The sequence below is a fragment of the Octodon degus genome, unplaced genomic scaffold (assembly GCF_000260255.1).
Source record: "Octodon degus isolate 3935 unplaced genomic scaffold, OctDeg1.0 scaffold00025, whole genome shotgun sequence".
NCBI lineage: Eukaryota > Metazoa > Chordata > Mammalia > Rodentia > Octodontidae > Octodon > Octodon degus.
The window spans coordinates 4,431,288-4,458,639 of record NW_004524601.1 but is presented as its reverse complement, the minus strand read 5'-3'; the positions used below and the strand labels follow the sequence as shown (position 1 = coordinate 4,458,639).

At 49.8% G+C, this 27,352-nt stretch overlaps 1 protein-coding gene across 2 annotated transcripts in view; it reads right to left on the bottom strand.

Annotated features, from left to right (window-relative positions):
* Positions 1–1,029: 1,029 nt before the first annotated feature.
* Hecw2 (HECT, C2 and WW domain containing E3 ubiquitin protein ligase 2) overlaps positions 1,030–27,352 on the bottom strand; it is a 207,115-nt gene continuing 180,792 nt past the window's right edge. For both annotated transcript variants that reach the window (XM_004628611.2, XM_023712305.1), the window contains exons 21-28: positions 23,513–23,665; positions 22,190–22,288; positions 18,163–18,292; positions 16,992–17,138; positions 16,184–16,298; positions 13,503–13,588; positions 12,522–12,634; positions 1,030–2,076 (exon numbers count right to left, since the gene is read on the bottom strand). In XM_004628611.2, coding sequence (XP_004628668.1) covers positions 1,965–2,076; positions 12,522–12,634; positions 13,503–13,588; positions 16,184–16,298; positions 16,992–17,138; positions 18,163–18,292; positions 22,190–22,288; positions 23,513–23,665 — 955 coding nt within the window. In that variant the 3' untranslated portion in view covers positions 1,030–1,964. The remainder of the gene's footprint in view (positions 2,077–12,521; positions 12,635–13,502; positions 13,589–16,183; positions 16,299–16,991; positions 17,139–18,162; positions 18,293–22,189; positions 22,289–23,512; positions 23,666–27,352) is intronic.

Below are 27,352 nucleotides of genomic sequence, written 5' to 3'. Positions count from 1 at the left end.
TCCAGTTAAAAGTTATCCTCTGCCCTTTTTCTCCTGTCCCAATTATTGCATACAGATAAATCGATCTTTCTTTCCAGGTTTCTGTGACTTGACTTTTTACAACATCTGCCCACTGCTTTCCATTATCTACCTTTAGTGGGGAGATGTGCTTTTGCTGGCATGGCCCTTGGGAGGGTCCCTAACCAGAAAGCACTCAGTTCTTACAAAACACCTGTGAAGATAAGCTGATGACATCCCTGAAACACAGGACAGCCAGCACCTGTCATCGGAATCCCGCAGCTTCTGCCAAACGTGGCTGTCAAAGAAATCTCCTCACAATGCCTCGAGCCCGAAGGCCGGCCAGCCCCAAGTCACCACAGCCAGCACCTTCGCAGCCTCTTTTCAACTTGTGTGTCTGACTAGTTATGGCCAGAAACCAAGGGGTGAACTGCAGGCAGAATAATCCCCAAACAACTAAAATGCAGGATATCCTCTCACAAAATGAAGCAGAAATAAGAGTAGTGATGTCATGCGGTTTTTGTGATACCATAGAAAAATTGTTTTTTTTGATATTAATAAGAAAATTATGCATCAGTGAAAATGCGGGCTTAGAAATATACAGCCAAGAGATTGGATCTGTGGCGCCCTCACTGCTGAGGGAAAATGGAGTTCTTACTACCCGAGAGCGCGCGTCCCTCAGGTGTTGCCGATGGCTCCCTAGCTGGGCTTAGTGTTTCATGACGCTGTACAAATAAAAAGCAGTGGGGAAGTACGAAATCTCTGTATTAAATGCCATCCTGGAAAGTATCTGATGGATGGAAGAGAATCTAATGCATTTTAAATAAATGCATATTATACTATCACGTAGAGTGAGTGTTAAAAAATTATTACTGAGGTGCACAGTCCTTGGAGTGGCTGACGTGGCACTGTGAGGGAGGTCCGACTTGGAAGCTAGTTTCTATGACACTGTTAGGTGATGCAGTTGCTGTTTGTCACATCGTAGCGTCCCTTTGACTTTGGTACATTCAGTGCAAAATATTTCGGGAATTATTTTTTTTTTACCTTTATAAAAATAAAAGGCCCTTTTGTTCCCTTGAGAGTGCTTAAAAGGATACAGACTAACATGATGCCCAAGAAAGCATGGAACACGTCAATGGGGGAGACACCCGGGGTGATGGGAGGCTCTTATGTACATCTCACGGAACAGAAACACAATGAACCCATCAAAAATAAACAGAACTCACTGTGTACATTTTCCTGATAGGCTGTGATTAATTGCTATTTTAAAATTGTTTTCATGCATTATAAAGCATAGAATCTGTCCTTAGTAATTCATTGACTATCAGCCAGCTTCAGCTGTAATTACACACATACCATTTGCATACACATTGTCACAAGCCACCTTATTGCAAGTCTTCCAAGTTACCTTATTTTGCCTGGGGTTCAGGTTCGCTTGGGTCCCATGAGGGCTACGACACGGAGTGCGCACCATGCAGACACTTACAAGCAAGAAATGAATATTCCACTGTAACTTGGGGCGTAAATGAATGTACTTTCAGGAAATATACTTTTTTATTATATTAATAAGTTGCTCTGATTTGGAGATTGGGCCAAGTGCTGCCAGTGGGGCTCGAACCACGTTCAAGGGTAAGTTTCAAGGTTCTCCTGAGTCCCTACCAATTACCGTGGAGCTGGTCGTGGACAGGTTCGCCTTTGTCTTGGAGCATAAGAAATGGAAAATGTTTGGCAGTCAAGAACTGTTGATTGAAAGACCGTCGCGTTGTTTCCTGGGCATCAAGCTGCCCCTAATCCTTGCGAGAGGTGCGTGGCCCATCGCCAGCGGAGAGCACGAGTTCCTGGAGGCGACCGCGCTGGGCCGGCTCCGCCGGAGCCTGCTCCCCGGGCGCTCGTTCGTGTCCAGCCTGGCTCCTGGCGGCCAACCTCGGAATCGCCTGTCCCCAGCGAGCGGGGCTCCGGGGCGCAGCTCACTCGAGCCCGAAGGTGCTGGTTTCCTCCACCGCCGTCAGCAGCTTCTCGTACAGCATGGAGAAGGACGGGTACGGGGGCAGGTCCAGGCGGTTAAAGCACGTGTGGGCTCTGCGAAGGGAAGCAGGAGCAGAGGTCAGGCCACGGGGGAGACGAGCGTGCGTGCGTGCTCGTGCGTGCTTGTAGTTCATATACACATCTATTCATTGTCAGTGTTCACATTCCTTTTAGAGACAACTCCGAAAATATTTTGACTTAAAGATTTAAAATATTTAAATATTAAACCTTTGGGTTGAGGTTTTAGCTCAGTGGTGCAGCGCCTGCCTGGCAAGCTTGAGGTCCTGAGTTCAATTCCAGGCAGCTCCCCCCCCCACCCCAGACACACAAAGACACAGGACCGAGTTCTTTAAAGAAAGGAAGTATTTTAGTGCTATTTTCCTTACATGTTTGACAGCCATTTCAAAGCTATGTTCATATGTGCTACTATTGGTTGTGTGTGAACGGACAAAAGCAAATCTATTTTTATGTCTGTTTTGCTTTGCCTTTGGTGTCAGACCTTTTTTTTTTTTAAGCTATAAAAGCTCTGGCTATAAGGCCATGGACAGTAACTCACTGCCCATGTCAGCCACCGCCTGGCTGTCACTCTCTAGGGCTTGGCAGGGTCCCACTGTCAGGCAGGGAAGCACACAACATCTCAACTGCCCCTGGCTCAGAGTTCTGGGAAACCCCCTGGCTGGATGGTAGCAACCCAAGTCAGCAGGCCATTGTTCCTTCTCTGAATCTCATGCTAGGATCTATCTTCCCTATTCACAGTGCAGAGGGGAAAAAGCCCCTTTAAATCACTCATACATGGAGCATTTTAGACCTAGCTCCTCTTTTGCCAGGATAGGAAAAAAATACGGTTTCCTGTTATTTGCACCTGAATCACAATAAAAAATGGTCTCTAAATAGCACATCTTATCAGGGTGCAAATCTGCACTGCTGACGCGGAATAGAAAGCATTCTGCTCTGAACACGTGCTTCAGCTAAAGCATCTGCAGTTTAAAAATGTTCCTGAATTTATATGAAAATTTAAGAACTAGGACCAACAGGTTACTTCTCCCAAATAAACATGTTCAAACATTTCTGTTTACAGGCACTTTTATTTATGAAATATGTATCATTCGCATTCCTAGATGTGGGGGGCACAGTGGGAAGATAAGAACTTCAGAGCTGGAGAGAACTGGGTTTGGACCCATCTACCCCATAGCTGCAGTGTGGACTGAGTTATCAAAAGGTGAACTCTCAATGTTGTCACATGTCACTGTACAACTTGTCTCAGAAAGTTGTGCTCATTAAATAACACAAGCAGGCTTCACAGAATGCCTGCTCGCAGTCTTTGCCTACTTATGAATAGACAGATTATTGGCTACATTTCCTTGTCATGCAAAGGATTTACTCTAATTGCCTTCAATAAATTACCAAGAAGTAACAATGGCCCGTGGAAAGTGTGGGGTAAAGAGGGAGACACTAAAGCCAGTGTGTGGCCACGTGGCTTATCAGGTACAGGAAAGTAACAAGGTCCGTGGAAGGCCAAGGTTAGGACGCAGAAGTGCCAGGCCTCACCATTTGCCCATGCTCCACGATCTGGGAGGGTCAGCTGGAGAGTGTCCCATTAATCACCGCAGGCAAATCTTTTTTTTAGCCCAGTAAACATTCCAGAATTGAATTTAATACACTCCTATTGTACACCTCTTTACACTAGAACCAAAGCGTGGACCTCGAGGAAGAGGTTTTACTTTTAAAAACTCAGCGAGCACACTAAAAGAGTCTAGGAGTTCTCAAAATGGTTCCTGTCTGAAATGCTGGGGTACAAATCTGCTCTGGGGAGATGGAGAAGTAGGAGATCGGTGCAGTGTTTTTGAACAGAACCACCCTCCAGACTCCATGTGTTGGACACGGGACATCCTGTATCCCATGAAACACAAGGTGCTGCCTCTTCAACCTTTTTCAATTTTCACTCCCTTGGTGGCAGCAAGGTGCAGTGTCTTCGTCGCCGGCTGCCTGCCTGCTTGCTACACTGCTTGCTCCGTACTCTGTTTACCTCCTTGGCCTGCTTCTCTTTTCTTTCCGCTGTTGTTACTGTGGTAAAATGTACAAAGTGTAAGATTTACCACCGTAAGGATTTCTAAAAGCATGGAGTTGCAGCGTCAGTGTGCTGACTCCGCTCCGCGACCGCCATCACCGTCTACCTGCGGACCTTTGTCATCTGCTCAACGGTAGCTCATTTCTCCCTCTAGCCAGTGCCGAGGACCCACCACTCTACGCTGTCTGTTTTTGACTGCTGCAGCACACTTTGTATAAGCGGAAACATCCACACATTTGTATACTGGGCCTGGCCTATTTTACTTAGTATAATGTTTTCAAGGTTCATGCTGAGATGTGGATCAGAACTGCTTTCTTTCGAGAACTGCCTTTCTGCCTCGGAGCCCACTGTATGCACAGATCACATGCGCTTTACCTGGTCCCCTGCTCACAGCCATGAGGCACTCCCACATCCTGGAGGCTGTGAAGAAAGCTGCTATGAATGTGGGGATGAAGATGAACTTACGTCCTGCTTTCCCTATTCTGGGAGATATGCTGAAAAGTGGGCCTGAGGCAAGGGAGACAGTGATGCAGCCAGCGCAGCCCACTCCCGAGGGCAGGCAAGGAGGCGAGGCTGGGTTCAGAGCATCCTGTCCTTCTAGGAGTGAGCAGAGAAGGGGGACTCTGCTGTCTCCCTGCAGCCTTGCGACACCTTTGTGAACACCTCGGCACCCATCCGGCACCCCACAAGCCTGCACCCTCTTCTCAGTCCCCACCCAAAGGGAAGAAAGGAACCGCTTTTCGCTCCCCTCCAGACAAGAAAGGCTGCTCTCTGACTGCTTGCTGCACCCCACCTGGCCGTGCAGACCGCAGTCGCCATCACACAGATGTCCTTCTGAGAGACCCAAATCGCTTCTCTGAAAGACGCCCAGTGAGGAGGGGATGGAGTATGTTGTGTAGGAAAAGCTGGGGAAAGACTGAATGGTTCCTTGGGGTCACAAACAAGCCCCTGGTCCAATCCAGCATAGGAGCTTATGCCCTGGGCTCCTAGGGGAAGCCCAGCACGAAACTGAAAGCAGGCAGGCCCTCTGCCTGCCAACTTCATTTTTTTAAATTCCAGAAACGGGGATGTGAATTTCACACCACTCTTGACTAGGAACGGCCAGGCCTCAACAACCTACCAGCTCACCTCCACTCTGAGCACAGGGAAAGCCAAGAGAAGCTGCAGGTGGTTTTTAAAGGAGCAAGTGAATCACAGTACGCAGGACCTCTCAGGAAAAAGGTCAGGCCTGGGTTAGTCCAGAAAATCTTGGGGGATACCAGGGGATTTTTAAGTGATCTGACTATTAGAATTCAATCTCAGGCTTACTGAAAAGGAGGCACTCAAAGCTGTACTCGGGAGTGCCTCAGACTCGCCTGAGGAGATTTTTGTTTCAATTGTTTCAGTCTGTTTGGGGACAGGGTCTGAATATGTAGCCCAGGTGGGCTTGAACTCCTGATCCTCCTGCCTTCTGAGTGCTGGGATTCCAGGCATGGCCAGCACACCCAGCCATAACACAGGCTTTTGGGTGTGTCCCTTGCAATTGTAACTCAGAAGGTTTGGAGGGGGTCTGGGATTCTTCGTTGTAATAATCACTTCAAATGGGCCTGATGTAGGCAGCTGCCACTATCAGAAAGACAGCAAGCAGATTAGAAATAAGCTATCTCCCCTGGATGCTCATACCAATGTTTTGTGTGCTCAAAAACATTTCAGAGCTGCTTCTAAACAAGACAACATTACTAATAAGGAAATTGAGGAATAGTGTGGTTAAACCAATTGCCCAATTTTTACCATCAACTTGCTCTATGAGCCAAAAACAGGAAGGAAAATAAGCAAAACAAAACAAAATCCACTGCCATCTCGGCCCCATTCCAGGTCCTAAGAAAACTACTAGAAAATAACAGGAGGGCCACTGGGCTGTGCTGGTGTCGGCAGCAAAAGGGCACCAGCCATTAAGTCTCTGCCAAAGAACACTTTCAAATCTTTGAAGCCAGCCACACTGGAACTGTGCAGAGTTCATCTGAGTTTAATCCATGGAGCAGGAGCAGTTCCAGAGCAGGCCTGGGCCCATCTTTGTGAAATCATGCTGGCATCGAAATCAAGAAGATTTTGAAGCCAGCACACACCCGGTCTGCTCTACTAGGTCTCTTGGTGCTTTCTGGGTCCTCCGGATGCTAAGCAGGAGCTCACGTGCTCACTCTGTCTCCTCTCCTGTACACAGGTGAGGTGGTTCTCCAAACCCAGCGGGCCGGAAGAACCCCCGTCAGATCTACATTTCCACAGACTGGTGCATGCACATGAATGGCTTATTCACTTAGAACCCATTCTCCCTGGAGTGATTTTTTGCATAAGCTAACCACTCCAACGACTTGGCTTATACACCATGTGATGGCCAACGTCACCAGCTATCTGCGCGTGTGAATAGCCAACACTTTGCTCCCTGGGTTTCGAGGTCCACGTGCACTGAGATCAATTTGTATTCTCGCAAGCTTTGCCTCTTGTAAGGACAAGATCCAAACTATAAGACAAGGAAGAGATTAAGGACAAGATTTTAAAATAAGAGAAGGAAGGAGAAAACCATGAGCCTTACAGAGGAGGTGTGGTCCTAGGCATGAAGTGGCTCTACACCAAACAACTCCTTCTATGTGCAGTAAATTTAGAAAGTGTCAGCATTCACTTATTTTTTCACTTGCCAGTGGTTTGTAACCCTTCATATTTCAGTTTGTCTTTCCGGTTTCCATCTCTTCATTGAGCAATTAATCAAAAACAAATGCTAAAAGTAAGCTGGAGAATTCCTGGGGAATCGGGAAATACATCACTTGTCAGCGTCAAGAGCTTTTTGGAAATGTGTGTTCTCCTAACTTAAAATCTGGCGGGTCTAAATCTTAACTGTCTGAAAGTGTGTTCACAGGTGTGTTCCCTGGGGTTCTGGTGTGCCCACAGTTCTTGCTGTCATCCTGTGCAGGAGCTGACAAGTCGTGCTTCTTCTGAGCATCCCGAAGGCCAACCTCTCACTCATAGTTGCTCCTACTAGCTCTGCCTCAAGGATCGTGTCCTGTGAAGGCTGGCTGCTCCCACACAGAGTGCTCTGATGCCTAAAACTGAATTTTCCGACTTGCATTCCACTTTGCTGACTCCTTCCTTCACAGAGCAAACCCCAAGCAAGTACTGGACACCAAGCCCAGAGCTGGCTCCTCCTCGAGGAGGAGGAGGAGGAGGAGGAGGAGGAGGAGGAGGAGGAGGAAGAGGTCGGTTTCTGCCCTCAAGCTGTTTACACTCTGGCAACAAAACACACAGGCGACAGGCAGCCTCAAGGCACTGCAGTCTGTGCGCCATTCCAGGGCGCTGCCTGGGGCAGCGGCACTAGAGTCCACTTTCCTTTGGCTGTGCTCAGGGGCCCTGTGCCTTTAGCCCAGGCTGCATTTCTTTGGGAGACTGAACCACCTTTGTTCAACTAATCCCAAAGATTCCTGCGGGTTCTCGGTGGTTCCGCATGCAAACAACGCTAACACAGTGAGTTACAAGTCTGCTCCGGGGAGCAGCATCGGGCATGGATCTGGGCCAAGACGCAAGGACTTGTGGGTGCGCAGGGCTCTTCTGAACGAACCAGGAGGATGCTGTTCCCAGCAGATGGCCCAGAAGCCTGAGAACACACTGCGCCTTCAGGATATGTGTGCGGGTGACAAGCCAGGCTGGGGCACAGGGCTACACGGAAAGCAGGTGTGTGCACAGAGACCCTCCCGAAGGACTCCACGGAGCCACGAGAGCAGTGACCTGGTGTGCACATGTGTGTAGCTAGCAGCTACACACATGTGCACGGGAAGAGGCACAGAGGGGAAGTCAGCTGATCATCAGCGTGGCAAATCCAAAGTCACCCACCAATCACACAGTGAGAAGATTCCCGGGACGTAATACAGTGGCAGTGTTGCTAGCCTTGGGACCTCTGCTTGCGGAAAGAACAATGCAATTTGTTAGAAGGTCATCATTTCACTGCCACCCTCACTAGCCTCTCAGGTACGCTGTGAGGTCTAGAGAAGAGATTATTGCTAAGCCTTGGTCACAGATACTGTGGCTGTACAGCATGACCTCACCAGAAGTTCCACAGATGGGGACTGGGGGACAGAAATTGCCCAGTGCCAACCACTCCAACCACTTGGCTTATACACCATGTGATGGCCAACGTCACCAGCTATCTGTGTGTGTGAATAGCCAACACTTTGCTCCCTGGGTTTCGAGGTCCACGAGCACTGAGATCAATTTGTATTCTCGCAGGCTTTGCCTCTTGTAAGAAGGACGACTACATACGCTGGCTAGAGGTGCTGGACCTGGTGGTGTCTCATTTCAAGGTCGCTGTAGGCCACACTAGTGAGACTGCACCTGCGCCTATAAATATGGGGTGGGTGACTCCTACAAGTGGGATCCCCATAGCTGTGCAGAAGGAGCAGAAGAGACCCTTCAAATTACATTTTGGGTAGCTAACTTCATAGCTCTGTGTGGTTCTGGAGAAAGATAACTTGTATTTTTCAACAGGTAGAATGGTTCTAAGGATGGGCATTCTTGGAAGTCCAAACAAAAGATAAACATCTTGGGGCTACAGCACACTTTTCACACAGCTCAAGACTGTTACATACCACGCTAGCCCCCCAGGCTAGGTGTCAGAAATGGTCATAACAGTTCAGATCATGAGGTGATGCACTAGGCTTCATTCTAGGCACTGCATGAGGTGTTTAATCTTCAAGACTTCGTAATGTGAGTGTTATACCTGCCTCACTTTCTCAGATGAGGATACAGAGCTGCAAATGTAATTTGGGGCTATATTCTCTAGACTGGTCCAAAGTTATTTCTCAAGTCTAAGTATTTGCCAAGCACAGTATTCACTGAGCGCCAAGAGTAGGCTGAGTGCTGGGCACAAAGCTGAGTTCATCCAGAGTCCTTGCTCCCAGCATGTCCTGTTCTAGAGGGAGAGAGGTGACTCCACAAGGAAGCCAGGATTAAACAGGACTCAGTGTGAGCTCTGTGCAGGGAACGAGCAGGATAAAGAGGCAAGATGGACCTCTCTGGGGAGACTGCACATCAGCTGAGTCCACGGGTATAAGACAGAGCTCTCAGAAGAGTGGTCCAGGCAGCAAGGTCCCAGTAGGGGTGGGGCTGGCGGCTGTGGCAGGCGGCAGGAGGGGTGTATTGAGGCTGGAGTGGGGGCATAGCCTGGTTCCCACCAGAAGGGCTAGTGAAGGGGCTTGGATTTTATTTCTACATTGAAGGGTATGACCAGGGAGGGAGGGGTAACCCTGGCACTCAAATGCTCACAGTGGTTGCTGAAGGGACGTGGGAACTGCCTGGCGGGACGACCAGGTGGCCGAGGTGTGGGCCAGGCTTGTGCAAGGAGAAGAGTCCAGACCCATCTCTGCTCTTGAGCTTCTTTCACAGGCACCTACAAATACACACGTGAAAACATGACCGAGAGCCCTGGGAAGGTCCAAGAGTCACTTTGACTCCGATAATCCTCTCCTCTGAAGGTGGCAGCTCCTTTGATTCCATTAACCATTCACAACTTCTTCGTGGTCTCCTTGCTTTGCCACCTCTGCCAGTCAGGGAGATGGCTTTTACTCGATGGTCAGTTGGCAGAAGGTTCTCCAACCTTGGTCTTCTCCCAAGCTTGCTCCCTACCGTGGGGCCTTTTCTTTTCCTCCTCCTACACGCTCACTCAGTTCTAAATAACAGTAAAGTTTAGAATTTCTACTTTACTACTGAATCCGTGTGGGCTAACAGAAATCCACCAGAGATAAGTCACAGTATGCATGTGCTAAAATCTCAACATGGGGTGCATCTTTTGGATTAGTCTTTACTTCTAAAGGTGGGTAAATTTATTATTAAAAAAAAAACAGCCCCTCTAAAAAGAGACATTTCCCTGTGGTTGGAAGCATCCCACAGAAATGCAGGCGCAGCTAACCAGGCACCCACCCCCCAGCACAGCAATCACAATCGGTTCCAGCTGTCAGTCTCCATGGAGACACGGGGGGTCTGCACTGCCACAGATCAGCTGGGTCCCTAGTCACTTTAGCGCTGCAGAGAGAGGAGGAAAAGCGCTCGCTTCAGTGACAGCCATGTGTACTGTAATATACTTCTTGCCCGCGAAGTGAGAGTAGGAACTCAGAAACAAGAGTGAGACTTGGATCTGTTTGCCTGCAAGATTGAAAGGCCCCCAAGCCGCCCTGTCTCAGAAGACTGGAGACTGACGTCCCGGGCAGCCTGGCCTCCTCCTCCATGGCCTTCCATTGTCCTGTTACAGCGATGCCAGGCTTCTCAGAGGATGCATTTATTAAGTAAGGAGGACATCGCCCCTTGTCTTCCATGACCATGACACCACCCCACGTCTCTTAAATGTGAGACAACTGTTCATTGATGGGGAAGGGGAATCCACAGGGGCTGATCAGTTTGAGCCAGATCAGCTCTTTGCTCCGAGGCTTACACACTCCAGGAGGCAGCCTGGGGTTTCTGCTCTGGGGGTGGAGAAAGCCTCAGGACTCTGAAGCCATCTCCATAGATCAGAATGTACAGATCTTCCTTACACCAAGATTCCTAGACTTCATAAAGGGTGACACAGACGCCAGTGAAGTAATCACTTCTGATAAAATTCTACCTGCATGCTCTAAATTAATGATTTCCCTCAAATGTGCTCTTTTGTGGAGCAGGTTTTAGTGAAGAACTACAGCTATAGGTTTACAGAGATTCAGGGTGGTAGACACTGAGTGTTTCACAAACCTTTGCTCAGAACAAACATTCTTGCACATGGCACTGTTGTTCCTACTTTGCAGACAGGGGAAATACTGTCTTTACTTGTGCAAGACCATGATTGGGGTAAAACTAGAATGTAGAACCATCTGGGTCACCACAGAGAGAGGAACAGGAGCCTGGCCAGTTACCCAATGGTGTGTACGCAACAGGGCTGAGGGTGCCTCGCTTACCGTGAGTCAGCGTCCCACCAGCTTCCTGGGGCTGTCGGGGGTGGTGGTGGTGGTCCTAGCCCCAGCTCAGAATTCCCCAGCAACGCTCTGGTCTGAACTGAACCCGCCACCCCTCCTGGGCTTCTACAGCTAAGTGTACCAATGCCCGGAGGTGCAGTGATCCGGACACTTTTTAAGAGAGCTGGAGACGGGGGAAGGAGAGCCCCAGGTGTTCTGACCCCAGCCCTCTGCTCCTGAGGTTCACCGAGGCCCTTAGGTGTCACAGGTGCTGGGAACAGAAATCATAGTGGCAGCTACTTCAACTGGGTCCTTGCAGGCTAGAGACCAGTGTTCGCTAGAATGACTGCATTTAACCTTCAGAACTGCAAGCCGCAGGTGGGTGAGTAAACAGAGGCCAGCCGGAGTTTCCTCTCTCACCCACCAGGCTGTGTGAACATCCCTGGGATTCAACGTGAGCAGCCGCCAAGTAGAAGGGAGCCCCATTCCTGCTCTGTTCATTCCTCCTCCTTTGCTTTTGCCCAGATCTAGTTCTCTCCACTCAGTCTCAACCACTTGCGTTTTCTTCTCCCCACAAGTCCTCCCTTGCAATCCTCATGCATGAATTAGTAGCAGGAACAGCACGATTTCTCCACCCAAGGAGATGTATGTGCTTGCTATGAAGGGAATCCCGCCAGGGAACATTCACGCGGAATTAGGCGTTCAGCATGCGCCCAGGGAGCAGGGGGCCTGGCTGCCCGGACTCATACTGCTCAGCAGCACGACGGCCCCCTTTCATGTAGATTCTACACAGTTATAAACACACAGCCACAACTTCTGTGAGCATCTGCATCAGGGGCTACTATGGAGATGACTGTTGCTTTTCTAATAATGCCAGTAGAGTTAGGCAGGGATTAAGACAGCTAACCTTCTGATGAGATGTAGATGCAGAAAGTTTAAGCATGACTCAGGAGAACTTGTTTCTTTTGCACTTTATTTAGGAAAATAATAGAGTAAAAGTAATTGTAAAAACTTTCTGATCTCCCAAACTTTTTTTTTTTTTTTTTGGAGATAGGGTCTCCCTATGTAGTTTAGCCTAGCCTTGAACTCACAGGGATCCTCCTGCCTCAGCCTCCCGAGTACTGGGATTACAGGCATACACTACCATGCCTGGCCCTCTCCCAGACTTTTAAAAAAGTTATTATTATTATTATTTATTATTATTTTTTTTGGTGGAACTGGGGATTGAACCCAGGCCCTTGTGCTTGCCAGGCAAGTGCTTATTCTACTGAGCTATCTCCCTGGCCCACTCTCCCAGACTTTTTTTTTTTTTCTGATACGAAGTATCAAACTTGGGACCTTGCACTTGCTAGGCAGGCACTTAAGCCACTGAGCTATCTCCCCAGCCCCCACTCCCAGACTTTTAACATAAAATACAAACACAGATGCTGAGGTCTTCCCTAGTGGAGTCCCCTGTGATGGCAGTAAAGAGAAGCTATTTTCGATCTTACCTGGGAAGAGCAGTGATTTTCCCCCACTTCTCCACACAGAACCTTCTGGGGCCATTGCTGCCCCGCAGAGAAGCGAATCCTTCGTAGGGAATGCTGGACGTGCCCGTGACAAACTGGGGACCAAGAGGAGAGGAGAAAGTGAAGGCGGGGACACCATGTCCCTGAGCATGGCACTCTCAGAAAACCTGTGCCCAGGTGTGGCTCAACCCAAGTGCCAGTACACTGGTAGACAGGGAGAGTGCGTGGCATGTACAGAGGGGTCAGGAAGGTTTACGGGAAATGAAGAACCCTCGAGGCTGGCCCACTCAGTTGCTCTGCTGGGTACACAGGGGGGTGAATAAAGTGAGGGTGCAGATTAGTTCATGTCCACTCAGCCTCTGCCCTCCAGCAACTCCCAGTGAATTTTTAAAAGCCTGAGTTTCTCAGTCTGCAGATCTGAGGTCCAGACCCTTAGCCAGAGGAGCTCATGCCTGGTCTCCTCTAAAGGCTCTGCCAAGAACCAGAGAGGCCTCCTCATGGCTGATACTTGTGCATCCAACTAGCAAGTGCCCTGCATGACCAGAAATATGCCGTAAAAGGAATGAGTGATTTTCCCAATGTTGTTACACATCATTGATTCCCAGTTCGTGGAAATCAGATGAAGGGGCAGGAAAGAACCAGAACCCTTGGAGCACTGAACATCACCGCCTCTGCTGCTAGAGATCCTGGCTGCGGAGGATGCTGAGTCTCTTGCGGGAGGACCTGACCGTCCTAAGGGCAGATACTGCACTGGACTAGGTGCTGCATCCCCTCCGGAAGTGCCTGGACCTAACCAGGTGTTCACAGCTACGGGGTCACATCACTAAGGGACTGCGGGGCACAAGAGTGTTGGGTCCCTCATTTCCTGATAAACCTGGCATGTGTTTATGGAGGTGTCTATCTAACATAAACACTTCCAATAATAACATTATTGCATGGAAGGGGTTCCCGGTAACCTCTTACCTGCAGCAACCGGAGGCGCTGCTCATTGTTGAACCTTTCTACAGCAGCCCAGAACCACCGGATGACGATGTGATTGTCGTGGTACCCTGGTGAATCAACGGGGAGAGCCCTGGTTACCCCAGTCTTCTCTCTTAGCCCCCAAAGGGACATCACAAAAGACACCCCAGACAGAAAGCATCAGCTTGAATGCTTTAAAGACTGTTTACAATTTAAGACTAAGGAACAGCAGCACAAATATGATCCTATGAATGTAAGAAGTTAAATGAAAACAGCACTAAAGGCAACCACGAGGTCTCTGTTGCTATGCAGCGGTCACCGAAGGAAAAGTGGTGGCGAGCAGGAGAACAAATGGCTTCCATGGCTGTGTCGGCCTAAGAAGTGTAGTGTGGCTACGAGAAATATGTCACTCGTCTGGTCACTCATGTCAGGGTTAGTGTTTGAGACCACTGTGGCCACCATGGTGCTGAGCTTGGGGGAACCCAGGCAAAGAAAGAGAGAAAGAGAGCCTCTCTGGATGGTGCACAGGAAAGACACGCTAATCAGGTAATTTTCACACACAAATACAGAATTGAAAGATCTGTGAAAGTCTACACGTAACATTCATATTTTAAAACCAAAGTACTTTCATACTGATTTATTCAGGACAAGGGAAAAGTGACCTTTAAGTCCCTCATGCATTAATTCTAACATCATCAACCAGATTTACTTTTGTTCCATAGTTCAGCAAAACTGAATAAAGCGCCAGAAGGCTCACCTTGCAGGTGCGTTAAGGCAGTAGCTGCGGGTCCTAAGGCCTTTCTGTGGAAGTTCAGTTCTGAGAGACAGCTGGCTAGGGTTAAAGGCAAGCCACTGGCTAGTCATACCTCATGCTCAGAAAACATGCTTTAATTCCGAGTCAGTGGCCAAAAGTAAGAAAGGATGGCAGAGCCCATCTTGCTGATAACTGTGGGACCTGAGGGCCGTCACCTTATGCGCCACCATTTCATCAAGAGCATTTGGTGCCCCTCAGGGAAGAAAGAGATCTGTGCGCTGGGTAATCAAAACTGGACTGGGCACAGTGACACAAGGGTTTGTGTCTAGGCTTTGGCCAAGACTAAAGGATCTGGTCCTGAGCGAGCGGTGCTTCTCTATGAAACACACGCACCAGGTGGTGTTTCGGAGCATTCAGGACTTCTGACCTTCAGGACGCCCTGCTGTCTGAGCTGAGCCTTAGTGGGAGGAAAAGACTGAAGGAGTCTTCTTGGCTGTTATCTGGTACTAAAGAGCGAGGCTAGCAGACCTGGCTGCCCCCTATCTGCTCCCAGGACGCTCACGTGATAAGGTTTACAACGCCTCAGCATCATCCTCAGTCGGTCAGACAGGGGGACACAGTTCCACACCAAATAAACACTAAAGCAGCTGGCTGGGCACCCTGTACTCCATCAGAATTTCCTGGGAGTGGAAGAAGGAGCAAACAACATTCATGGTAAAATGGGAGCTTTGGAGCACACAAAGAAATTATGTTAGTCTGGTTGCCAGAGTTATAAAAGCCAAAGCTATAGAGGGACTATGCATAGGGCCAAATGGGAAACTGCATCAGAAGAGCTTCAGGAACAGCAGCCATTGCAACTGCAGTTTCATACAGAGAAACACAGCAAGAGAGGCCCACCGTGCTGCCAGGGAGGCTGCCGGCGCCAGGCAGGGGCGAAAGCAAGAGTGATCGGGCAAGTGTTAAGCTACTGCTTTACTCCAGGCATGTACAGCTATTGTGGTTGTCGCCCCTGATCTGTTCCAACTCAGAGATCCCGGGAGACCTGTTCCACTATCACTGTATTCTGCAAAGTGATTGCACCTAGTGCAGGGCAGTGCATTTTTCTTTATCCAAGTTCAGAATGACTGCTAACCTCTTCTGTCCTGAGTTTAGAAATAAAACACAAACCTGAAAACAACTGGTACTTGTGATACATTTCTGAAGACTTTCTAATATGTAACAAATTCCCAGAAGGTGGGGTTTGTTTCCTTGCTTAAAATTATTAGACAAAACTAACCCTTGAGCACCATTAGGCACCAGATGTAGCAATGAAATTGCAACAACTTTCATCCTAGTCACTATTCAAAAATCCGTCCTTGTTCAATGCAATTCTATTTCTACAGCTTTTCACCCAAACTAATCAGCCTTTCAATGAAACCAAGCTCCTTTTCAGCTGACGTGACACTTGCATTACGTGGGCCTGGTGCCATGGACTCATTGAATTTTGAGAGCCGGGTCTTTCTCCTGTTGGGTGTCTCACTCTGACCTGCAAGAAGTCCACAGGCTGGAGGAGGCTGTCTGCAGGAGGCTGTGAGCGAAGCTTTAGAATGAAGGTGCACTGATGGGACAGGTGGCGTGGATGGGCTGGCTGTCAGCTCTAGAGTCGCAGCCACCTCACCATAAAATAACTCGTGAGTGTTCCTGTGGACACACTAGGTGCCAAACAATGAGGCACCAGGACACCCTGGGGCACTGCCCACATGGCCCTCCCCGCCTGAAGGAGGAGTGGCTGGGAGGGTAGGCATCTTCCTCGGCCAGCATCTTGGGGACGCTGCGTCAGACCTGCGCCTGGTGCACAAGGTGCCTGTGTGCCCTGCGCCCACACCGCACGCTGAGCTACACTGCCCTTCACCTGGAACCTGTAGCCCAGCACTGCCAAGTCAGCGCTCACCTCCTCTGTATTCCGTGTTGCTTCGCCAGTCGCTCAAGTCTATCTCAGCCGTGCCTGCTATGACCAGCTCCAGTTCGCGTGCATCAAACACGGAGACCAGCCGGGCATCCACCACCTGCGGGACGTGGAGAGCATGGGGCGTGCTGTGTCTCGGGAAAGGCAGATGGGGAAGGGCACGGGGAGCTTGGGGGCAATACGGTGCACCCGGAAGCATCTGAAATGCAGCAAGGTGCTCTGTAGATATGGGCGGGCGAGCGCGAAGTGGGTGAGATGGCCTCGGTGGTGTCCTCCAGGGCGTGGCTGTGCCTCCAGGGACACACCCGACTTCATCCACCTCAGAGGCCAAGTGGCTTAGTCCTCGGGTGGGAGAAGTCCTGCTTCATAATTGATCACTGATGACAATATGTGCTTTTCACTTTTGAAAAAAACTGTAGTGTTCCTCCTGAAAAAGTCACTTGGAAGACAAGTAACGGCTCACTCTAGCCCTCAGTTCTTTCATAGATGGAGCATGAGATTTGATTGCTGCAGGGAAGCAGGCGTTTGAGTCACGACATTACCGAGAGTCACGAAAGTATCAAATGCTAATTGCAACTGTGTCCTAAGATTCATTTCAGTGGCCTCTTATAACAAGGGGATTGAACATTCATGTGTGTGCTTTCGGAACAGCAAGAAAAGTTAAGAGTTTTGGAATTAAAAGAGCAACCACAGTAACTAGAGCACACACCAGGACCGGAATGGTCCACGCGTGGGAAGTGCTGTGGGGCCCAGTGCAGACCACAAGCCCCGCGCCCGCCGGCCGAGAGCTCACCTCGTAGAAGCCGCGCACCAGGCTCTCTGTCTGCTGCACCACGCCACGCTCGATGCGCCATTTCACCATCCTCTCGATGTACTCCTTCTTGTTCTTCTCCGTCACTGGGATATTGGCACCCCCTGGCTTTAGTTCCCGTTCAGTAATCTGATCAGAAAACAACACACTCATGGCACAATGCCGCTGCCCATGCCAGCCCATCCCTGGGGGAGCCAGCAGCCCCCAGGGAGCCTGCAGTCCACAAGGAGGCCCCACACTCAAGCTCGGGCACAGAGGCACCTAGGAAACACCCGCTGGAGCTGGAGTCAGCAGCCTGGAGGGCTCAGCATGGACTAGCGCAGTCAAGTGCTGCATAAATGCAGACACCCACTGCTGGCTGACAACACCCTTTCCACAGATTCCTAGACTTGGAATCAGCCATATCTGGACAGCCAATACTGCAGATTTACTTAAGCAAGCCCAACTGCAAGCAAGTGCATGTTAAATTGAGGACATACTTCTCAAAACACAAAGACTTTTGAAAAGAAGCCAAACATCAGTGCCCTGTAAGAACTAAGATCTCCTTGCTGAAAGAACTCTCTTAATCGGCCCTTCCACCAACTTTGAGATAAACCAGTTTAAGTTTTATTTTTAAGCCTTCTCCAAATTAAATAATATATTCCCTCAGTTTCAAAACAGTCAATTTCAGCCAGGGAGATGGCTCAGTGGAATAAGCGCTTCCCTGGCAAGCGCAAGGGCCTGGGTTCAATCCCTGGTTCCGTCAAAACAATCAATTTCAGTTCTGAAATCTGAATGAGAACTACATGCATATGGCAATTCAGCAACTTCATATGTAACACTGGGCGGCAGGGACTGTATTCTCCATAGGCACACAGTTACTAAACAGAAGGTACGTATCGTCATCTCTTGTGTGTACCTTGTTTGGAAGTTAAAGGAAGGTTATTTACAACATATAAAGACTTATCATAATTTATAAATGAGAACATCTTAATCTGCAGTTGACATCAGAATAATCCTTGTAACCAAAACTATTGTAATTGAATGTAACCCTGTGTTTGAATCACCCAATGAGCTGCACGTGAGTAAGCAACCGATCCAACCTATGGGATTCACTTTCCCCCGCTACAGCGGAGTGGCCACAGCCAGGAGCACCGGCGCACCCCACACAGACCTGCCCAAACACTTCCTCATTCACGGTGAACGTGAGGTCCAGGATGTCATGGATGTCGTTGTCCTTCATCCACTGCAGGCTCTGGTGGAACTCCTCATCCAGGTACTCGAGATCGCTCAGATCACACAGGCTGGAGTGACAGAGAGAGGCACACACAGGCACTCAGCGACGTGCAGAAACCCAGAGTTTTTGCAAAGGAACCCCAAATCAAGAAGAATAGGATCAACCTTTTCATAGTTACTAAGATCTTCTCAGGCAAGTTCAGTAAGCAATGGAATGAAGTAGTTCTCAAGTTTGTTGTCCATTTTAACATCCTGCCCATGGAAGGTGTCACAGGAGCCACTCAGTGCTCCCTGCTCTGCGTTCTGAGTGGCCGAGTGGCTGCTACGGACACCACCCCCCACAGCGGGTCCAAATGGAGCTTGGGGTGACAATTCGGATTCAGCATTCTTTTTGGCTATGTGGCACCACCTTAAAATATTGTTCTCCCAACTTGAAATTCTTTACATATTTTGGTACCTGGGTTTAATTCTGTTTTCTCCTTTTTTTAAAGACTAGATTCTGTGACTCATGTTCACAAACACGCCCTTCTCTTTGTAGTCCTTATTCTGCAGTTCTGAAGACAGTAAGCCAAAGAATCTCTCCACAATTACACTGACAGGCAGTGTTTCTTCCCTCCCTTTTTTTTTCATTGCATAGGCAGAATCTACCCGAGGTGGGGCCGCGATATCTGCCCTTTGCAAGGTGGCAGTAATTGATTTGCTATAGTTGTTTCGAAATTTCTCTCCCCCTCAGCTCAACTGTAAGGGTCATTTTGCTCAGTTCATTCTAACATTTGTCAGGCATCAAGGGTGTGTCAGACGCCTTCAAGACAACGTGACGAACATGATGTCCCTGCTCCTGAGAACACAGGCACACAGCAGAGAAGCGAGGATAAGGTGGTGAATGTGGACACAGCGCAGCAGTGCTTGTGTCCACATACTCTCTAAGGCGCCTCTATCTATAATGAAGGAAAGGTAGGTAGAGAGCCGTCGGTGTAGACACGGGGCTTTGCTCTGACTTGGGGACGGGGAAGTTGGGCACAGCAGATGATGCTCACAGGGCACCTTGTGGAACATTTAACAGGCAGAGGTAATTTAAAAAGGAAGAAACGGGAAGGAAGGAAAGGGGAACAAAAGACAGGAAAATAACCCGGACAAAATGCAAGGGCTGCGTGCAGAATTCTCCAAGTGGAGGCAGCATCAAGGCCAAAGCCAGGCCCACCTGCAGACATCGAGCTTGCGGGACCCTGAGGCTGCGGAGACGTGGGGCGTGGGCGCTGAGCGCCGCCCCGAGCAGCCTGAGGACTCAGACCTACTGAAGGAGCTCCAGTCAGGGGAGGGCACCTCAGATGCGACAGGTGCCACGCAGACAGGTCCCCAAGGCCCCGCGCAGAGGACCACTTAAAATGGAATAGAGGCTCGGTGACAGCCCGCTTCTGGGAGGACCTCTGGAGTGACTGTGAGATTCTGCAGCAGAATCGCGTTGTGGGTGTTGCCTTTTTCAGAGCCAGGATAATATAAAAAGTAGTCTGTATTTTTTTAAATCACAGTCTAACTCCGCACTTTATGACATGTTATAAAAGCTGAATGGCTCCTTTTGGTAAGGATATTTGTTTACAAGAGCCAGGAAACAACTCTTTGAAACTCACACTAACAGAGTTTCTTTTGATTGAAGATGGGAATAAAAAGATGAACCACAGGATATTTCCAGAAAGAATAAACCTGCTTAAAAGGCCATGACTCCGCTCTCAGGTGCGCATATTTTTTAATATCCTCGCAATTTAATACAAAAAGGAAGAAGGTTTTTCAGCCGCAATCTGCTTCAAGGAATTGCTTTTGTGCCTTTTTTTCATAGTTAAAATCAGTGCTGGGAATTAAGTTATAAAAATTTGAGAAAAAATACTACCCATAAGAAGGAACAAAGATGGCTAAACAATTCTTGCTCAGTGTGATCTATAAAGCAGTGGGGACCCCTGTAGACTGTCATACGCCAATAGAAATCTCCAAAGTGATAAAAACAAATAAACCAACCAACCACACCAGGGTTTTAACGAAAAGTGGGGAGAAGGTACACCTGAGGAATATCCAGAAAGCAAATGCAAAAACTCATCAATGCTTTTCCTGGGAAGGGACACAAAGAAGGGCAGCCGAGTAGGGGCAGCAGACAGGCCTGCATCACGGCCACCTGGCATTGATGGGCAGCCCTGGGGGCCGTGAGGGGAGCTGCCGGCCAGGGCACATGAGTTTGGTGGGAAAAACACCACAGACGACGTGCGAACTGTGCCCAAGGATGGGGGCCAAGGTGGGAAGGGAAAGACGTGTCCTGCGCACTTGCTGGCCCTGCGTAAGGGTCACTCCAACTTCTAACCCAGTGACCAAGGATACACACACCATTAATGTGTGCCTGGATGCCAGGGAAGACCTCATCTTAGATCCAGGAGAATGAGGAGTTCTGCTGCCACTGTGTGACGGGGAGGTCCCCGTGAGGCCCCCAAGTGGAGCGGACCACTGACCGCCCCAGCGTGCGACACGAGCCCTTGAGGCCGAGGCACAGACTAGGGGCTGTCTGGAAGTGAGGGAGAGGCAGGGGAGAACATGGGCAGGGCAGAGGCCAAGTCAGGGAGAAGTTCAGGCCCTCAAAGTTGTAGGGCCAGGGAGGTGGAGGAGAGGGTGAAGTCAAGGGAGAACTGGCGAGGCTGGGGAGCATCTATGCCTGGAGGAAAGAGTCAGGGAAAGCAGGCACAGGGAGGCACTCCACAGAGGGCCCAGGACAGGGCTGAAGCCGCCAGAGCTCCCGGCCTGAAGGCAGCAGGACCACGGTGTGCACAGTGTGCACCTGTAGCCTGCGGGAACGGCTGGTCAGGTTACTTTTCCAGGGTGTGGAGGTGCCAGTGGCCCAGAAGAACATGGCCCAGCAGGAACCGCAGCTGCAAAATCCCAAAAGGCAGGTGGGCAGAGGCAGGCAGACACCTCCGTGAGACCCCAGGGCCACCAGAGACAGCCTGCCTGCTTCGGGACAGGCTGATGCTTCTGTTTCACAGAAAGCAGGTCAGGAATGTGCGGGACACAAGTAAGCCAGGACTCAGGGCTTCCTGTCACCCTGAAGGCCACCTGCTCCTGCTCTGCCTGGCGAGTGACCGTGGGACCGGAGCAGTGTGCTCCACACGCTATGACAGTCACAGCTCCTGACTGTCCTAACAATAAAGAAAAATGCTGTGCTACATTTCTGGGTCGGACATGGGGATCTGAGCAGTATGGCCCTGCCTACTCCTCACAAACAGCCCAAACATAAAACAAGAACAGAACAAAGGAGAAGGCAAATTGGACCAGCAGCACACAGTTGAGGGCAGAGATGAAGCGAAATATAAAGTGCATCTCCTAAAGGATTCCAGGTGTGAGTCACCAAGGCTGGCTGACCCACAACTGTTCTATTAATAATTAGCATTAATGCCACAGGAATTCCAGGGCAGGGTTTGAAGTACAATTGCTTTGAGGAAACGTGTGTTGTAACAAATGAGAATAGAGACTCAGAGCAAAGCACTTCAGCGGCTAGACAGGAGTGAAGGGCAGGGGCAGGAACAGAGCCAGGAACCATATTTGAAGCCGCGCTACTTTCCAAAATCAAGTCCACTTGTTCAGTGTAATAGCAACAGGTTCACCACAATGAACACACAGCAACTCTGACAGAAGACTGAAGATACTTTTTAATAACCTTTTTGTTGTTCTTTTATCTTGTGGTTCTGGAGATTAAACCCAGGCCTTCACAGTGAGCTCAGCTATAATGTCAGCTTTTCATTTACTTAGTTATTTATTTATTTAAATTTTCAGACATGGTCCAGCTAAATTGCTAACTTGTCCAGGCTGGGGTTGAACTTGCAATCCTCCTGCCTCCGCCTCCCATAGGGCTGGGACTACAGATGTACCGGGCCCCACTTAAACATTGCATTTTCACAAGTTAATTACAGGAACAATAAAAATATCCTTACATTCTGAGAAGAGCCTTATAAAAGGGCCGTGTGAAGAAGGCATCCAACAAATACTGGTGTATTAACGCAAGGCCAAGGATCCTACCACTGAACCGGAACCTACGAAAGAAAAATACACAACAGTGTCCATGTCAGAGCAGTTTCTAAACATTGTTTGCGTTCTAGAACGGCCCCAGCTCTACCCATCCGTTTGTCCAGGTGAAGTGCAATGAGGCCGTGAGCTTTGTGTGCACTGCAGGCTGTGTCTTCATTAGTCGATAACGCACGTCTGCTTGCTGTAGAAACGTCTCCCTAATGAGACGCAGCTCCACCTTCAGCTACACTCCTGTCACCAGGCAGCATCCACATGTGATGACAGGAGTCCCCGTGAGCATTTTGATGACCTTTCCCTAAGCTGCCTTCATGAGATCCTGACAGGAGGAGACAGGTGGCAGGGAGCACGCCGTCCCCTCCAAATCTGCATGCATGAGCGCTGACTGGACTTCTCTAAGACAAACTCAGTCGCGATTCCCTTTTGAGAAAAGCCCCACTGCAGACTGAGTCAGTTTCAAACCCAGCTCGTGATGGTAACCACCACCATGCAAGAATTACGGGTGTGGACATTCGGGGGAGTTTCCTCCTGAGACATTCTGTTCTCCCAAATGTCAAAGTTCAATTCCACTCTGAATCAATTCACACTTCATTCTGCGTCCGTGCGCGGCCCCAGACGTATACACACTTGCTTTCTCTATGACAACTACGCACGTTTCCAGCTCTCGCAAGGGGGAGCCTTCCAGAAGCGCACACACGCCCTGGACGCAGGCTGTCGGTTTGTAACTTCAGTTGAGCAGCTGTTTTGCCATTAACACCCAGCAGCTTCCATGCTGTCCGTCTCACTTCTGACAGCACAACTGTGGAGCCGGAGGGAGGAGGACTCCAAACGGCGGGAACCGGAAGCTGACACCACGCTCCTGCTGGGACCACCAGCCCCTCCAGGTCACTGACCCTGCCCACTGCTCCCTGGCCACCTGTTAATCAGCGCTCCAGTGCTCAGACACCCAAAGGTGCCCGGAGGAATTAGGGCTCCTGCCAGGAATCTGGAACCATCTGTAGCTTGCAGGACAGCTTTGACCTCTGCCCAACTCAGTCCCAGACGATCTCTGTAGCACTGTCCATTCCCAGCCTGGAGACCGCCTGTCTAGCTCAACTTGACAACAAAACTTACAGTCAAATGAGGTATTTAACCAATAATGATCTGCTCCAAGCAAAATGATATTAAATGTGTGCTCCTACTAAAAACAGACAAACAGATATCACAGAAAACCAACTAAGATAAATTCTTACCACTCATGGTGATTGTCTACGAAGGCAGACATGGGGCTTATCTGTACTGTGTACGTGTCGTTGGCTGAATATTCAAACAAGCCATAATAGGGGTTAAAGAGCTCTCTGGATACCAGGAAGAAAAACTCTCTGGAAGGCCCACTGTAATCCAGCCTGTAAATAAATAAATAAAATAACAATCAGACTTTATTTCATTCCTAAATATTAGGAATATTTTCTCTGGAGCCCATCATACTAACCACAAGAGAATTGTTTATATGTCAGGGCTGCACCAAATAAACTGAACAAATTCCTGACTTCTCTACTACTACTTCTACTTGAGCCAACACAGCGAACTGGACATTTCCGGGCAATGCATCTAAAGTAAGCTACCAATCACCACCCACAAGACAGGCAAACGGCAATCTGGATGGACATAGGCAGGGCACAAAGCTGTGAAACACCACAAGTGAGATTGCGGGGGAAGGGGTTCCCAGGGGAAGCTGTGGGAATCAGCCACGGCCAGCCCGGGATGCGTGGCCTTCCTCGGGTTTTTGGAGCTTTTCTGTAAGAAGGAAGAAAGAAACTTCCATCATGGATCCAAAGGTCCCTCTGGAGATGAGGGCCAAAATACAGAATGGCAGGACAGAAGTAAATATTTTATGTCTTGAAACGTCCCACTAAGTTTTGGACAATGAACATGAGGGTGCAGAAAGTTTGCAAAGGAAGGTACTCAGAGAAGAGGCTGGAAGCCTGGCACCTGGACTATGCTGTGAATTCCACTTTACTCACACAGGCCTCAGGGTCCAGGTGAAGCAGAAGGGAAGAGCGCGTTAGGTTTGAGGAATGAAAAGTGGCCAACATGGCCAGGAGCAAAAGCCACAGTAAAGAGGAGTCTGCAACCAAGCAGCTGGATGTACTGAATTTAAGATGGGAACTATGGGGTACATTGACCTTATGCTAAAAAAGCACAGGCGATTCAGCGATCAGGAGGAAGGTCTGGGAGATAGAAACCAACTGTAAGTTGGGAAAAGGACTGCGGAAGTCTCCCCTCCCTCCCCTCCCCTCCCTCCCCTCCCTTTTCTCCCCTCTCTTCCTCTCCCCTCTCCCCTCCCCTCACCTGCCCTTCCAGTCCTCCCCTCTTCTCTCCTCCCTCCGCTCCTCTGCCCTCCTTTATTCTATGGCTATCAGTGCATCTGAAAGTGAAAAGGAGATCATCTGCGTGTCCCCAGTGATCCTGTGATGTTGAAAGCGGTCCCGCCATAGAGCAAGCTGGGATGTAGCCAGCAAGGCCCTTCCTTGAGGACAGAATCTGGCTTACGCAGTCCAGGCACCCATTACGCACATAGCCACTTCTCCGTGTTTGCCCTGTCTGAACACATACATGATATTATTTATTTAGTATCTTTCATCAAATCAACTCCAGATTTGTTTTTTCAACATAACCCTGCCTTGTACCACATCTATGAAGACGTGGTGCGCCAGCTCTACCTCTTGCAATACCCATGAAGAGAAAGGCAGGCGCCCTAGAGCCGAGCACTCGGCCTTCATGGTGCCCACACGGCGCAGCCGGGGAAGCTGCGGGTCAGCAAGCATTCATACAGCGGGCTCTGGCCACGGGCCTGCAGTGACACAGGGGACCTGGCCCGGGCCGCTGCTTAGCGCGCGGCCATCCTGTGGCCTGGACAGCGCGCCGTGAGGCTGTCAGGTGCTCCCTCGGGCTCCCTCACCGGTCGCGGTCTGGGCAGGCAGAACCGCTCTCCCACCTGAGCGCTCCTCACACACCCAGAATCTCTCTACCAACATCTGAGTGTGAAAATCTGCACAGAATGTTGTTGTTAGAATGGGAAATTCAGGCATTTTCTATGTCATCATACAATTTTGAAATTTAGTTTCTGCATCTTTTGGAAAACATGGTTACTGCAAAAATATGGAATATAGGTGACCTACTACTAGAACCGCATAAATAGCAAACTAGTATGCTTGGCTGACAACTCTAAAGATGTTACTTAGCTTTGTTTTTAAAATGTGCATGTATTTAACAATTTTATCATAGTATTGTCATGAAAAATAAATATACTTTCTTACATCTTAAAGAAAAAAATCCCAGTACCAGTTCTGTACTGCGCACGAAGCTAGACCTTCGAGACAGGACCGCTGGCGAGCAGCCACTCTCTAGAGTGACTCCAAGAGGAGCTGTGTGCAGGCCCCAGCCTGGGCTCCTCTGTTCCCCTCTAGCTTCCTCGCAGGCCCCCGGGGGATCTGGGCTGCCTCTGCCCCGGCCCTGTGGCTCTAGCACAGGGCTTGGAGTGCAGCTCTAGCTTGCTGCCGGCTTTCCTCTATCCTCAGGTTAAGCTCCCCAGCGTGTGCAGAAGCCACCTTGCTCTAGTGACCCATCATGAGCCCGTCTTGAGCTAAAGCCTCGGACCTTTGATTTACGCTGCTTTCATCCCAGACTCCTCATCTGTCTGCAGTAGCTTTACTGGAGGCAGACGAGCGAAGGCTACCCAGGACTGCATACCTCTCTGTGCTACGCATCACAGCCGGGCTGCACAGCCGGAATGGCAGTGAGCAAAGGCTTCTAGAAGCCCGTGTGGCCCCTTTTTTGCAAGCCGAAGACTGCAGCCAGGAGACACCCCTCAGGGAGTCGGCTGAGACTGCTGAACCCCAACTTTACTGTCTGTTGCCCTTCCTGCCTGTCCCTCAGGGAAATTTTAAATGTTTGCCGAGACTCACACCACACAGCTCCCGCATCACCGTCGTGCCCCACCCCCAGTTGGTAAATAGGGTTTTTACTGGGCACAGCTGTCCCCTGTCATGTGCTATCACTGCCTTTTCCTGCCAGGGTGGCAGAGGCGGAAGGCACCTCAGTGAGCCTGAGGCATTCACAGAAACATCCTGCCAGGGGCTGGGTGAGGGCGGGGGGGGGGGGGGGGGGGGACTAGGAAGGGGTGGTGTGTACCCGCAGCCCACGATGGATGTGTTCGAGATGGACTGTAAGCACACGGTAATGAGAGGATTAAAGGAAAGAGTAGGGGAAATGCTACTTTACTGAACAGCCCAGCTCTAGAAATCCTCTTCCTTAGAGCAGAGCCTTCTAGCAAACACACAGTGGCCACAGTGTCAGGAGGAGGGGGGCAGCCACCTCACAGAGAGGCCGCAGCCACCCATGCTCCTGCTCAGACCCTGCTGTGCACATCTGTCAGGCCGCTGGCTGGGGATTTGCCCATGCACCCAGGCTGCTGTGCTTCTCTGAGAGATGCAGCAGTTTTCTTACAGAAAATAGGTGTAACTATGGCCTGGGTTTAGGGTCAGGCTTTCTCTGGGTTTCCTCTGAAGGTTCAAATCCCGTTGCGCAGAGCACAGCCATGAGCACGATCGTCCCTGTGCCTGCCCATGCCCACGCTGAGAATGCAAGAGAACAGCAGCAGGCTTTGCTCGCATTCCCAGCCCAGGTCCAAGCTCAACACCCGAGCCCGGTCAAGGGTGAGGGCTCCCTTGTCCTCCCCCAGGAGGCCAGCTATCTGCTCAGCTCCTTGGAACACACACATGAACACACTGGATCAAGCAGGCCATGCACCGGCTCAGGGTCGCACGCTGGCCGTGCCCAGCCCGAAGAGACGGCTCGATTTGCAGTCAGAATCGCACAGGAAGAGTGTGTTTGGGAAGTTCGCTGCATAACATTTTCCAACGAGGTCTCCTTTGTTAAAACAGCAAAGACCATACTGACTGGTTCTTTCTCTGTGATAACAGGCCGATATGACTGATGATAACACGGAGTGTCCCTGAGGAGTTAAACTGAACAGTAACGTCCCTGGCAAGAGAGAACAAAGTGAGCGCTCCTGCTCCTCAGGAGGAAAT